The sequence below is a fragment of the Oncorhynchus nerka genome, linkage group LG28 (assembly GCF_034236695.1).
Source record: "Oncorhynchus nerka isolate Pitt River linkage group LG28, Oner_Uvic_2.0, whole genome shotgun sequence".
In the NCBI taxonomy this organism is placed as follows: Eukaryota; Metazoa; Chordata; class Actinopteri; order Salmoniformes; family Salmonidae; genus Oncorhynchus; species Oncorhynchus nerka.
Window position 1 is genome coordinate 54,905,295 of NC_088423.1, and position 15,038 is coordinate 54,920,332.

The window sequence follows — 15,038 nt, forward strand, 5'->3', positions numbered from 1 at the left end:
TTGCAGAAATGGAAACGTCAGAGTTTTTTCTTTCCAAAGCTGTCAATTATATGCATAGTCGACAAAATATCTTGTTTAAAACGGGAACATTTTTAATCAAAAAATTAAAAGAGCGCCCCCTATATCAAAGAAGTTAACTCTTTTCTCTAGCTGTTTTAAAAAACGTGGCCTATATTCTCTTCTCTCTTAATTGGACTTCGGGCTACAGGCTACGCTTTTATTATTTTATGCATGGCTTTCTCCTGATCAAACAATGATTGTAACGGAGTTCCATCTGTTTGACTAGCCTAAAAATGTAAAGTAGCCATGGGACTAATAATAAGAGCGAACAAACAATATCAATAGCCTATAGAAAAATGAAATTCCAAGTTTATTCAAGTTTATGCTTATTAAGAAAAATTATTCATGCGGCCTATAAAATCCCTCCATGTGCGAGGGTGAAAAGCAAATGGCCAATAACCTATCCTCCTAGGCTCTTCATAAAAGAGAAGTTAACTCTTAAGGATTCGCAGATATGCATATTCTTGGTACCATTTGAAAGGAAACACTTTCAAGTTTGTGGAAATGTGAAAGGAATGTAGCAGAATATATCACAATAGATCTGGTAGAAGATGATACGATGAAATAAACAATTACCATCTTTGACATGCAAGAGAAAGGCCATAATGTATTATTCGAGCCCAGGTGCAATGTGTGAATGTGCAAAGTTTTAGACTGATCCAATGAACCATTGCATTTCTGTTCAAAATGTTGTATCAAGACTGCCCAAATGTGCCTAATTTGTTTATTATTAACTTTTCATGTTCAAAATTGTGCACTCTCCTCAAACAATAGCATGGTATTATTTCACTGTAATAGCTTCTGTAAATTGGACAGTGCTTTTAAATTAACACTAATTTAAGCTTTCTGCCAATATCAGATATGTCTATGTCCTGGGAAAGTTTCTTGTTACTTACAACCCTCAAACTAATTGCTTTAGCCGAAGTTAGCTCAACCATCCCGTGCAAGGGACACCGATCCCGAAGAATTTTATAGTCTAATCCTATAGGCTATTTTCAAATCACGGCTTTGAGAGATGGAACAAACAATATTGTTTATTTACTATTATTTTATGAGGCAAATAAAGAAACTCTCTAGTTGTGAATACAGTCGACTGCTTCTATCCAGCCCATGATGTATAACCTAAGGCCGTCAGACTGTCACTGCTCCAGCATGTGCGCCCCACGAAGACAAACCCCCTCCGTTTCATGCAGAAGCTCCTCCACCAGAAAGGAATATTAAAAAGATGTGCCGCCACTTAGCCTCTGCCCAGGCTATCGACAACGTTATGATTCATCCAGTTCATTCCTTTTGGGGTAATGGGCCAACTGGCTATTGAGTTTTGGGGGAGGGGTTGGCCAATAAGAAGCAATACATTCATATATCAATGCTTTCTGGGTCCATAATCACAATAGGACAAAGGTTGACATCACCCAACCCTAGTGCTATTCTGACCTGAGATCCTTGTGCCTTACTCAAATGTTCGTACATGTCTCCATTGACATAAATCTGAAAGTGTGCGTTTCACATGTTTATTTAAACTCGGAATTGGACTCTAATGGCATGTTTCCACAGTAAGAATTGCTTGGCCTAAAGACAGACTTTTGTGTTTCCATCTCTTGAGTATAACTGACCTGAAAAAAGACTCTGTGTGCCTTGAGGACTTTGGTTGTAATGAAACCCCTGAAAACTCTATCCACCTGTTCCCTCTGTTTTATCACAGGTGATCCTGGAGGACGTGGCCATGCTGCAGATCAAGCCTGACCAGTTCACCTACACCAGCGACCACTTCCCTCGCATCCAGGGCATGGCGGAGCAGCTGCTGAGGGAGGGCAAGGCCTACATCGATGACACACCCCCAGAGCAGATGAAGGCGGCGAGGGAACAGCGCACCGAGTCCCGCCACCGCAGCAACTGTAAGGGGAATGGGAGTGGAGCAATGGCTGAATTTCACCCCAATCCGTAGGCACTGTTAGATCTGAAACTATTTCATATGATCATCTTCACCCCTCTCGCTCTCCCCCAGCGGTGGAGGAGAACCTGAAGATGTGGGAGGAGATGAAGGCAGGCACGGAGTACGGCCAGACGTGCTGCATGCGGGCCAAGATTGACATGGCCTCCAACAACGGCTGCATGCGCGACCCCACCCTCTACCGCTGTAAGAATGCCCCCCACCCCCGCACTGGCAGCACCTACAGGTAGGGGGACACGGCATGCTACCAACATTTTTAAAATGGAATTAATGCACTTTTTAAAATGATTTCACCTAATGCACTAGCAAATAAACGATTTCTGTTAATTTTTTATATTTTTTATAAAGTGTTAAGGACAGGTTTTACAATACCAAAAAACTCTAATCAAATCAAACTTTATTTGTCACATGAGCTGAAAACCAGGTGTAGACCTTCCTGTGAAATGCTTACTTACATGCCTTAACCTCTTGCTTCTACTCGGGACGCTTGCGTCCCAACTAGAGCTCTGGAAATGCAAATGCGCTACGCTAAATGCTAATAGTATTAGTTAAAACTCAAAAGTTCATTAAAATACACATGCAGGGTATCGAATTAAAGCTACACTCGTTGTGAATCCAGGCAACAAGTCAGATTTTTAAAATGCTTTTCGGCGAAAGCATGAGAAGCTATTATCTGATAGCATGTAACACCCCAAAAGACCCACAGGGGACGTAAACAAAATAATTAGCATTTCGGCGTTACACAAACCGCACAATAAAATAGAAAACATTCATTACCTTTCACCATCTTCTTTGTTGGCACTCCTAGATGTCCCATAAACACTATTTGGGTCTTTATTTCGATTAAATCGGTCCATATAAAGCCTAGATATCGTTATATGTAGACTGTGTGATAAACGAAAAAAACATTGTTTCAAAACGTAACGTCATTTTTTAAAATTCAAAAAGTCGACGATAAACTTTCACAAAACACTTCGAAATACGTTTGTAATGCAACTTTAGGTATTAGTAAACGTTAATAAGCTATAAAATTCATCAGGAGGCGATGTAAAGATCATTAGCTGTCCGTCTGGAAAAATGTCCGGCTAGAAACTCAACGAAAATATCCGGTCCTAGACCTAAGGAGATACGGTGCCCTGCATGTGTTTGACCAAGAAAAAACTCGAAGGGAAATGACAAGACTCTAGACACCGTGTGGAAGCTGTAGGTACTGCAACCTCAGTCAATTAATCGTGGTTCACCTTTATCAATGGGTTCAAGTAGCGCATGGATATATTTTCCCATTTTCAGTGATCAGTTTTTCCTGTGCTTTTCGATGTAAATGCCGTTCTGGTAAAGCCACAGCAGTGATTTAACCAGTTTTATAAACGTCTGAGTGTTTTCTATCCACACAGACTAAGCAAATGCATATACTATATTCCTGGCATGAGTAGCAGGGCGCTGAAATGTTGCGCGATTTTTAACAGAATGTTCAAAAAAGTAGAGAGTCGACTTAAGAGGTTAACCAGCAATGCAGTTCAGAAAGAGCTAAGAAAATATTTACCAAATAAACTAAAGTAAAAAGTATCACAATAAAATAACGAGCTTATATACAGGGGGTACTTGTACCGAGTCAATGTGCAGGGGTTAGTCGAGGTAATTTGTACATGTAGGTAGGGGTAAAGTGACTGCATAGATAATAAACAGCGAACAGCAGCAGTGTAAAAACAAATGGTGGGGGGGTCAATGTAAAATAGTCTGGTGGCCATTTGATGAATTGTTCAGCAGTCTCAGGGATATAAGCTGGATAGGAGCCTTTTGGTCCTATACTTGGTGCTCCGGTACCGCTTGTCATGAGGTAGCAGATAGAACAGTTTGACTTAGGTGGCTGGAGTCTTTGACAATTTTTAGGGCCTTCCTCTGACACCGCCTAGCGTAGAGGTCCTGGATGGCAGGAAGCTTGGCCTCAGGAATGTACTGGGCCGTACGCACTACCCTCTGTAGTGCCTTGCGGTCGGAGGCTGAGCAGTTGCCATACCAGGCGGCGATGCAGCCTGTCAGGATGCTCTCGATGGTGCAGCTGTAGAACTTTCTGGGGACCCATGCCAAATATTTTCCGTCTCCTGAGGGGGAATCGGCGTTTTCGTGCCATCTCCTCGACTGTCCTGGTGTGTTTGTACCATGCTTCAAGGAACTTGAAGCTCCCGACATGCTCCACTACAGCCCTGACAATGTTCATGGGGGCCTGTTCGACCTCCCTTTTCCTCCAGTCCACAATCGGCTCCTTTGTCTTGCTCACATTGAGGGAGAGGTTGTTGTCTCTGACCTCCCTATAGGCTGTCTCATCGTTGTCGATATTCAGGCCTACCACTGTTGTCATCAGCAAACTTAATGATGGTGTTGGTGTTGTGCTTGGTCATGCAGTTGTAGGTGAACAGGGAGTACAGGAGTGGACTAAGCACGCACCCCTGAGGGGCCCCAGTCTTGAGGATCAGCGTGGCAGATGTGTTGTTTCCTCAATTACTTCCTGGGGGTGGCCCGTCAGGAAGTCCAGGTTCCAGTTGCAGAGGAAGGTGTTCAGTCCCAGGGTCCTTAGCTTATTGATGAGCTTGGAGGGCACTATGGTTTGAGTTTGAGTTTATTTTTACAGGGACAGTGCACATTAATCAACGTTTCAGTAAAAGTGCTGGTTTTAGCCAGCCGGCTAATTTTCAACCGCAGTCCCTGGGCAGGTTATTAAAAACAATTACAATATAGACAATGGTAACATAGAACAAGCAAGACATAGGACAAGCAAGACATAGCATACAGACAGAGCAACATAGGACAAGCAAGACGTAGCATACAGACAGAGCAACATAGAACAAAAAGCAGCAAGACAAAATTCATAAAAGCAACAAAGTGTTTCCACACCTCACAAGCTACAGACAACATGGAAAGCGGCAACACACAGCTAGGGACCATGTTCACAAATCTGATTGACCTTTAGCTATGTCTTCAAGCGTTTTGTGAAAGTGTGATATGTGGTGCAGTTATGTGTGTCTGATGGCAGTGTATTCCAGACATGGGAAGCTCTCACAGAGAATGCAGATTTACTAAAGGTGCTTTTCCTTAGGGGAACTATACAGTCACCTCTCATGGCAGACCTTGTGGATCTGCTGCCATATGTCTGGGTTTTCTGTTTAACAAAAATATTGAGTGGAGGGGGAGCCAGGCCATTAAGGATCTTGAATACAAGACATGCGTCGGTGTATTGCACAAGATTTTCCCAACTCAAGAGCTCATGCTTTCTAAGGATGTGACAATGATGATGGCTATTGGGCTTCCTATCAAGCACTTTGAGAGCCTGTTTGTAGACAGACTGAATAGGTTTTAATGTTGTACAGCAAGCTTGGGCCCAACTAGTCAAGCAGTATGTTAAGTGGGGGAGTATCATAGATTCGAAGTACAGTTTTGCTACCTCTGTAGTCAAACAGAGTGGTGTTTGGTGTTGAACGCTGAGCTGTAGTCAATGAATAGCATACTCACATAGCTGTTTTTTTTGTCGTGGGAAAGGGCAGTGTGGAGTGCGATTGAGATTGTCGTCTGTGGATCTGTTGGGACGGTATGAGAATTGTGTGAGTGGGTCTAAGGCAGGTGTGCCCAACCTTCTTTGACGTGAGATCTACTTCTTCATTTGCCATCCTGATATGAGATCTACCAGTCTCTAAACCAACCAACAAAATGTATGAAACTCAACACACCACTGAGTATGGACCTGCTGCTATGATACCTATTTGATACCCAAATATAATGTGGACCAAAAACATGTTTTCCACAATTAGTGCAACTCATTTAATTTCCTACCTTAGTGTGTTTTTTGGCATTGGGTGGAGGCAAGTAGTTTTTCATAGTCTGTAGCAGCTTGTTGCAAGTCTCATGCAGGCCACAAGTTGGTCCTCAGTCATAGTAAATCTGTACTTGGACTTTATTATCTTCATGTGAGAAAATGCAGACTCAGAGGTAGGTTGATCCAAAAAGGGCTGATAAGTTGAGAGCACATCTTGTTATGTTGGGATACTTCTCTTCTTGCAGTAGCTCCCAGAACTCTTCCTTCATCTCAGTGGCTGGCCTGAATATCAGCTGAATGTCATGTTTAATGGTGAGAAATTCAGTTTCTGCTTTAGTTGTGTCCAACTGAAAAAGTGATCCTATTTTGGAGGCTATGACTTCCACATTTATGTCTGTGACAAATGTAAAGCACATATAAGTGGCAATAGGCTCAAGTGATGCAAAGTCAGAGAAACTACTGTCAAACTCAGATAAGATACTCTGGACTTGTTTCACGTAACGTGCATTGTAAAGCTGAGCTGTGTCCTTGCCCTGTCGTTCAAGTTCTGAATGCATTTGTTGACAGAAGTGCAGGTCCTTACGTTTCAGCTTTCTTGTGAGCAGTCGTAGTTTGCATTTAAATGTTCACAGAGCTGATCATGTCAGTTACATCTTTTCCTTTTCCTTGCAGTTCTACATTCAATTCATTAAGCATGTAAGTTATGTCAATGAGAAAATGCTCAATCCAGGAGTCACTGTGTGTGCTCTAGCTGTGCATATTCTGCATGTTTGGAAACCTTGAGAAACTCCTTGATTTCAGGCAACAACTCACTGAAACTCCCACAACCATGTGCAGCAGCAGGTCTGTGTTCTCCGCTTTAGTCTCTTCTAAGTGAATAGTAATTAGACTGCTACAAATAATATAGATGGGAACTCTTGGTAGATAGTGTGGTCTACAGCTTATCTTAAGTTACTCTACCTCAGGTGAGCAATACCTCAACTTCTTTAATAGTAGACATCGTGCACCAGCTGTTATTGACAAATAGACACACACCCTCGCCCCTTGTCAGGCCTGCCGATGAGTGGAAAATTCCACCAGCTCTATATTATCTGTGTCGTCGTTCAGCCACGACTTGGTGGGACATAAGATATTACTGTTTTTAATGTCTCGTTGGTAGGATAGTCTTGATCGTATATCATTAATTTTGTTTTCCAATGATTGCACGTTGACCAATAGAACGGATGGTATTGGAGGTTTACTCACTTGCCTATGAATTCACAGAAGGCAGCCTGACCTCTGCCCCGTTTTTCTCCGTCTTTTCTTCACGCAAATGGGCCTGTTCCCAAGAAAGCAGTATATCCTTCGCACCGGACTCATTCATTTGTTTTTTTCCATTTCGAGGTGATTAATGGCTGTTCTGATGTCCAGAATTTATTTTCGGTCATAAGAGACGGTAGCAGCAACATTATGTAAAAAAATAAGTTACAAACAATGAGAAAAATAGCACAGGTTAGGAGCCCTTAAAATGGCAGCCATCCCCTCCGGCGCCTTTCATTGGGCGTGGGTGAAATTTTGCTGTTTTTAAGCTAACTTCCTGCAAATCAACACATTTTGCAATGTTATACTGTCACTCACTCAAGCGCAACAAAATCAGTGGGGCACCCCATGCAACAAATTGTAGATTCTCCCCAACTGTCTAGTTTTAATTCCTTTATAGATGATCTTATAAAAAATATATAGCTCCATAATTTTTTATACATACTTTGTATGGTTTTAGTCATTTCAAGGTTACACTGAAATATTTTTGCCTGCCCACGCTGCTGCTGGTATCACTCTTGGCTCACGCCTGGCAAATATGGTATATCCTGTGCAGCAGCTCACAAAGGTGCATTACAGGTTTCACACATTTCATAAAGACATACAGGGGGACAGTATAGAAGCATCCTCCTTTCCAAAATAGTGACTCAACCCTCTCTCTACACCTCCCCCAGGGTGTACCCCACGTACGACTTTGCCTGCCCCATCGTTGACAGTGTGGAGGGCGTGACTCATGCGCTGCGCACAACAGAGTACCACGATCGCGACGACCAGTTCTACTGGGTGATCGAGGCGTTGCGTCTGCGCAAGCCCTACATTTGGGAGTACGCCCGGCTCAACCTCAACAACACTGTGCTCTCCAAGCGCAAGCTCACCTGGTTCGTTAACCAGGGCTACGTCGATGGCTGGTGAGTCCACTAATATCCTTTCTACACGACAGGGTGTTGGGTTCACTAGGACACACCATAGCAAAATTGTATGTAACTGTAAATGAAGACCGGTGTTCTAATTTGACAAGTGCAGGAAGTACCACTCTGTTTTTTTTAAACAATCTCTCTGGAATAAATAGTCACTTTCCGCTGATGAAGTAGATTTTTGAGATCCGTTGGTATAAGATAATCTTCACTATTTTCTTTCCCCTCTCCCTCAGGGACGACCCTCGCTTCCCAACTGTCAGAGGTGTCCTGCGCAGAGGAATGACCGTTGAGGGCCTCAAGCAGTTCATCGCTGCCCAGGTGTGTGTGTGTGTTGCTATGTACAACCCTGTTTTGAGAAGTGACTGTCAACTGCTTTCTAGTACTCAGTGGTTCCTCAGATCTTAATGAACTGTGTGTGTCTAAGAACCTTGTTGATGTTCATCCCATCTTACTTTCAGGTTTTTAGCCTGTACCCCCCCCCCCCTTTTATTCCCTTGTTGATTCCTTCTTTGAAACCTTATTTTGTTTTTTCCCCCCCACTCACCCAGGGTGGATCCAGGTCCGTGGTCAACATGGAATGGGACAAGATCTGGGCATTCAACAAGAAGGTATGCATGCATGAACACTGATATTCCCATCCACATACTCCCTACATACCCATTTGGACTGATCCTGATTGAATCCTGCCCCTTGATCCTAATTAAAGCCTGCCACTTTGAAACCCACTGTAGGGGTGAAGCTGGTCACCTCACACCCATCCCATATATGAAAATCGGTGGCATGAGGGGAAAATACATTGTTGGTAGATTTGACAAGACTGTATTGTAGGTTTTTAGAAATGTTCAGTTATTGAAGGTTTTGGTTGCCCAAATTGGTTGGTGCAAAATGAAATGCTCTGAATCCCTAAGGAAGCTTGTTTCACGTGCACACACATGGTTCCTTTGATAGGGTGCCTACTCACAGCTTGCATTGCTGCCTTCCTTGTGCTGCTCTTTTTCTCCTCTGCTTTACTCATTTTCCTCCCTTCATCCCCCACTTTCCATCCTTCTGTCCAGGACATTCTACACAGGGACACCTGAAGTCAATCTTAAATGAATTATTCTTTATTGTCAGCAAGCTGGAGATGTAACAGTCAAACTTAGATGCATAAAGTACTGGTCTGAAATGAGCTCCACCGGGGCAGTCCCGTTAGATCTCTTATATACTGATTACACAGACAAGCTACATTTGCATGATTTAGCTTCTTCATCATTAACGTTTGGTTCATGCATGTGACCGACCAATACTGGTTCATACATGTTACCGACCAATACCTCACGAGGCTTCTTCTCTCCAAGCCGAGACCTTGAAACTGAGAGAACCCTTTCGATTCTCAAAACAATGTTCTGGGTGTACTGCCAAATTGCTTATTCTAATAGTGAGGATTCCTCTCAGGCACGATGAATCAGTCACTTGCATGAACCCAGTCGAATTGGTTATTAGAAAAGCACAAACATATTTTCCTTCACATTCCCTCTTCATGACTTAGCTCTGTCAGTGGCTTAAACTTAGAGGGGCCGTTTAATGAAGAATGTACAACTTCTTCTTCTTACCTTAACTATAAGGGTCGGTTTCATAGACCTAGATTAAGTGTAGTTCTGGACTAAAAAGAATGGTCAATGGAGAATCTCCACTAAACTTTATTTTTATTCCACGAATAGATTTAAGGCCCATGGAAACAGACTCTACTGTTTGAGGAGACTCTAGGTTCCTGTCCAAATCATTAGCCTTTACGTTTGATTGATATGATCATGAAACAAGTTTCTCTCAAAATAAACGTGAATGTTACCGTCCAGCATACCTTATACATACTGGGTGTCACAAACTGATTAAAGTTGTAGAAGTATTTGGCCGATTTTTATTTGTATTTTAAAAAAATATATATATATTATATATATATTTTTTTGCCACAGATAATACAATTCAGCCCCATCTGGGAGACTCTAACATTCATTGCAATCATATCCCCCTAATTTATACACTCCTCGCTACCTTTCAGAATTTCATGTAAATCTTGGCATTCCATTGTCTGTCTGCATGCAGTAACTGCCTCCTCTTAAATCTGCGCACCTATGCATCTGGGCTGGATGACGTCATGCAAAAGTGCTCCTCCATGGTCAGGGGGGCTAGGTGTTGTCAAGGTGCCATTTTTTTGTGTCCAATATACAAACACCCCATTCTTCTAAACCATTAATGATTTAAACATTGCTATGTATGTCATATATTATATCTAGGGAAGACATTTATTTCCCCTCTAAGCCCATGATATTTGCAATGAGGAGGGGAGGGATGTAGTAGATGTACCCAATCCTGTCTGAACTTGTTTTACCCACTCCGAACCTCCAGTCTCTCTCTCGTTTGACATTGAACTGCATCTCACTTTGTTTCCAAGCTGCCAATTAGCTGTATCAAGGTACTCCTCCTCCTTCCCTCCATCTTTGTGCTTTCCATCCTGTCCCTCCCCCGTCTTCTCCAATCTGCATTTTCATTAATTCTACAACAATTTAGCTTAAATCCCACTCGGAGCAAATGTTAAGCTCATTCTGGAGTCTGAATCCTAGTCACTTCTGAGAAGAACATCCCTATAAAGTTAACTTTTTCCCCTACCCCCATACTGCTCTCCTAGACACTCCTGTCCCATTGCTTATGTGTCCCTGATTTTCCGGCCACCTCCCATTCCCACAACTGGCAGCTTTGAGGTGTAGAGGTGACTAGCACAAGGAAAACAGTGGATTCCAGTAGTCTTCGAAAAGTGACTATTCTTTTGGCAGACATATTTTGGAAGACTACTAGTATCTATAAACTCTGATTAGGAAAACCTTTGGTGGCACCGCCATACCTGTATATAACATGACAGCAGTGCATTGTTAGGCTCTGTTTTTACTTGGCTACAGGATGTGAAACATTCAAAGGTCCTCCTCTCCCCATGGTTATAGATGCTCCCATTTTGCTTTTAGTCTGTGTAGTTGGCAATACATACTGCAAAACTGGATCCCCCTCTACGTTCTATCCTCCATGTCGTCCCTGTACTCTGCCACCACCATCCACCCCTTCTTTTCTTCCTTCAATGGTGTGTATGGTGAAAGTGTTTCTGTTCACTTGCCCAGAAAAATACTATTTTGACACTTGAGCCAAGCTGTACTGTGCTGGGTTGGTTATTTTCCTTTCACTTTGTTGTTTCCAGCATGGTTCCAACAACTATGGTGGATGCATAACTAGGCCAGCACAGTACCCCTCTGCTCTATAGGCTCAGCTGGTTAGTGTGAAATAAGTTGAAGATGTTCCGGTCCAATTGAACTGTCCTCTGTGGACTAGTCTTCAGTCAGGATTTTGAATTAGTTTTTATGTCTACACAGGAAATCATTGCAATAATGAACCTCTTCCATTTCTGTGTGTCTGTAGATTATCGACCCAGTGGCCCCCAGATACACGGCCCTGTCAGGATCCTACTCAGTCCCTGTTGTCATCCCTGAGGCAACAGAGGAGATGAAGGAGGCAGTCAAACACCCCAAGGTACCCTGATGCCAATTATTTGCACTGAAGTGGCACACTATTCCCGACAAAGTACAATCCAAAAGCCAAAAGTAGTGCACTATATAGGGATTATGGTGTCATTTTGGAGAAAGCCTGACAAGATAGAAGTATTGCACTCCAATCTAGTTTTCAGCAGCTAAAGTATGACATGTATATTACTCTGACAATGTTAAGAGTTCCCCTCACAATCAAAATACCTCAGTCGAGTTGAGTGTATATGATGTACATTATCAACCAACTTAAATCTTTCCCAAATTAATAACCAAATTAATATAGGCAAATAAACCGCCAAATCAACCAAATATAGTCAATCAATCATACCACCTGCTACTAAACCTGGCAAATGTATTTTTTTACCCTCCCAGAACACAGAGGTGGGGATGAAAGAGGTGTGGTACGGACCCAGGGTGCTGGTGGAGGGGGCAGATGCAGAGACCTTCACAAAGGGAGAGATAGTAACCTTCATCAACTGGGGAAACATCATCATCACCCAGATCCACAAGTAAGATTGTGATCCCACCTTGAAATTCAACTTATAAAACATGCATACAGGCTTCATAAGCACCATACAAATGCTTCTCAAATCATCTATATGAGCATGTCATACTTTAAAAATGGTCTATAGACATTATGGATGTGCATATTTCCCTTTCAAGACCATTTGATACGTATCTAGATACATGGGCTCCGATACGATAACATAATAAATGACATTGGTTGTCACTCAACTGATAAAGCCTAATTTTGCGCAAGCTATTTTACAAATGTTTGAATGCTGAAAGTGACTCGCTGCCAACCTGTCATTGGTCAGCATGCGAAACAGTGCGCAGTTTGACTAGGCTACTGATATTGCCTGGGTTGTTCGGGATGCAAAATGACTTGTCAACACAGTTACATGCCTAGTTTGACACTAAAGTAGAGGACACATCAGTTGTCACAGAAGATTAGGGATATTTTCGGAAGGTTGAAAGAAAGTAATACAAGCAACAACAACAAAGTAATGTTTCAGTCGATGTTATGACCGATGCTTGCTACATTTGGATCAGTTTGGGGTCCCGTGGACCAATGCACTCACCTTAAACATTTGGACTGGGGACCGATGCCTATTGGTGAATCATTACATCCCTAATAAACAGTGTGTTATGTCGGTGGTTCTCAATGTTTTTGCCTTGGCCCTACACACCAATTCATCATTAAGCTTTGAATCAGATCATTTGAATCATCTGTATAGTGCTAAGGCAAAAACAAAATTGTGAACCCCTTTGAGTCCCCAGGAACAGGCTTAAGAACCACTGCGTTATGTCACATTTGGAAATTCACCCAACCGTGGGAATTACGTCAAATGAAATCAAATTTTTTCACATGCGCCGAATACAGACCTTACAGTGAATTGCTTTCTTACAAGCCCTTAACCAACAATGCAGTTAAGAAAAATACCTGTAAAAAAAAAAATTTAAGTAACAAATAAAGAGCAGCAGTAAAGAGTTTAGCAAGGCTATATACAGGGGTGACTAAAGTGACTAAGCATAGATAATAACAGAGTAGCAGCAGTGTAAAAGAGGGTGGGGAGACAATGCAAATAGTCTGGATAGCCATTTGATTAGATGTTCAGGTGTTTCAAATACCTTTATTTAACTAGGCAAGTCAGTTAAGAACACATTCTTATTTTCAATGAAGGCCTAGGAACGGTGGGTTAACTGCCTCGTTCAGGGGCAGAACAACAGATTTTCACCTTGTCAGCTCGGGGGATTCAATCTTGCAACCTTACAGTTAACTTGTCACACACAATAACAACCTACCTCTCTCTCGTTGCACTCCACTAGGAGACTGCCTGTTACGCGAATGCAGTGAGCCAAGGTATGTTGCTAGCTAGCATTAAACTTATAAAAAACAATCAATCATAATCACTAGTTAACTACACATGGTTGATATTACTAGATATTATCTAGCGTGTCCTGCGTTGCATATAATCTGACTGAGCATACAAGTATCTGACTGAGCGGTGGTAGGCAGAAGCAGGTGTGTAAACATTCATTCAAACAGCACTTTCGTGCGTTTTGCCAGCAGCTCTTCGTTGTGCGTCAAGCATTGCGCTGTTTATGACTTAAAGCCTATCAACTCCCGAGATGAGGCTGGTGTAACCGAAGTGAAATGGCTAGCTAGTTAGCGCTCGCTAATAGTGTTTCAAACTTCACTCGCTCTGAGCCTTCTAGTAGTTGTTCCCCTTGCTCCGCATGGGTGACGCTGCTTCGATGGTGGCTGTTGTCGTTGTGTTGCTGGTTCGAGCCCAGGGAGGAGCGAGGAGAGGGACGGAAGCTATACTGTTACACTGGCAATACTGAAGTGCCTATAATAACATCCAATAGTCAAAGGTTAATGAAATACAAATGGTATAGAGGGAAATAGTCCTATAATAACAACTAAAAACGTCTTACCTGGGAATATTGAAGACTCATGTGAAAAGGAACCACCAGCTTTCATATGTTCTCATGTTCTGAGCAAGGAACTGAAACGTTAGCTTTCTTACATAGCACATATTGCACTTTTACTTTCTTCTCAAACACTTTGTTTTTGCATTATTTAAACCAAATTGAACGTTCATTTTTTTTATTTGAGGCTAAATAGATTTTATTTATGTATGATATTAAGTTAAAATAAGTATTATTTCAGTATTGTTGTAATTGTCATTATTACAAATAAAATCAAATTGGCCGATTTAAAAAAAAAAAAAAAATAATAATAATAATAATATTATTTTTTTTTATCGGTATCACCTTTTTGGTCCTCCAATTATCGGTATCGGGATTGAAAAATCATGATCGGTCGACCTCTGGAAAGGATGCTCTCTGGTGCAGCTGTAAAACCTTTTAAGGATCTGAGGACCCGTGCCAAATCTTTTGGTCTACTGAGGGGGAATAGGTTTTGTCGTGCCCTCTTCACGACTGTCTTGGTGTGCTAGGACCATGTTAGTTTGTTGGTGATGTGGACGCCAAGGAACTTGAAGCTCTCAACTTTTCCACTACAGACCCGTCGATGAGAATGGGGGCATGCTCGGTCCTCCATTTCCTGTAGTCCACAATCATCTCCTTTGTCTTGATCACGTTGAGGGAGAGGTTGTTGTCCTGGCACCATACGTTCAGGTCTCTGACCTCCCTATAGGCTGTCTCATCGTTGTCTGTGATCAGGCCTACCATTGTTGTGTCATCAGCAAACTTAATGTTGGAGTCGTGCCTGGCCATGCAGTCATGAGTGAAGAGGAAGTACGGGAGGGGACTCAGCGCACACCCTAGAGGGGCCCCTGTGTTGAGGATCAGTGTGGCCGATGTGTTGTTACCTACCCTCACCACCTGGGGGCGGCCCGTCAGGAAGTCCAGGATCCAGTTGCAGAGGGAGGTGTTCAGTCCCAGGGTCCTTAGCTTATTGAATAGCT

The 15,038-nt window shown here is 42.4% G+C and overlaps 1 protein-coding gene across 5 annotated transcripts in view; it reads left to right on the plus strand.

The window, feature by feature from the left end:
- LOC115102809 (bifunctional glutamate/proline--tRNA ligase-like) overlaps window positions 1–15,038 on the plus strand; it is a 61,606-nt gene that overhangs the window by 17,517 nt on the left and 29,051 nt on the right. For all 5 annotated transcript variants that reach the window (XR_010461711.1, XR_010461712.1, XR_010461710.1 and 2 more), the window contains exons 8-14: window positions 1,763–1,955; window positions 2,066–2,237; window positions 7,793–8,026; window positions 8,269–8,353; window positions 8,584–8,643; window positions 11,477–11,587; window positions 11,974–12,110. Coding sequence is in view for 2 of the 5 variants with exons in the window: in XM_065012886.1 (XP_064868958.1) it covers window positions 1,763–1,955; window positions 2,066–2,237; window positions 7,793–8,026; window positions 8,269–8,353; window positions 8,584–8,643; window positions 11,477–11,587; window positions 11,974–12,110 (992 nt within the window). In the remaining 3 variants the exon portion in view is untranslated. The remainder of the gene's footprint in view (window positions 1–1,762; window positions 1,956–2,065; window positions 2,238–7,792; window positions 8,027–8,268; window positions 8,354–8,583; window positions 8,644–11,476; window positions 11,588–11,973; window positions 12,111–15,038) is intronic.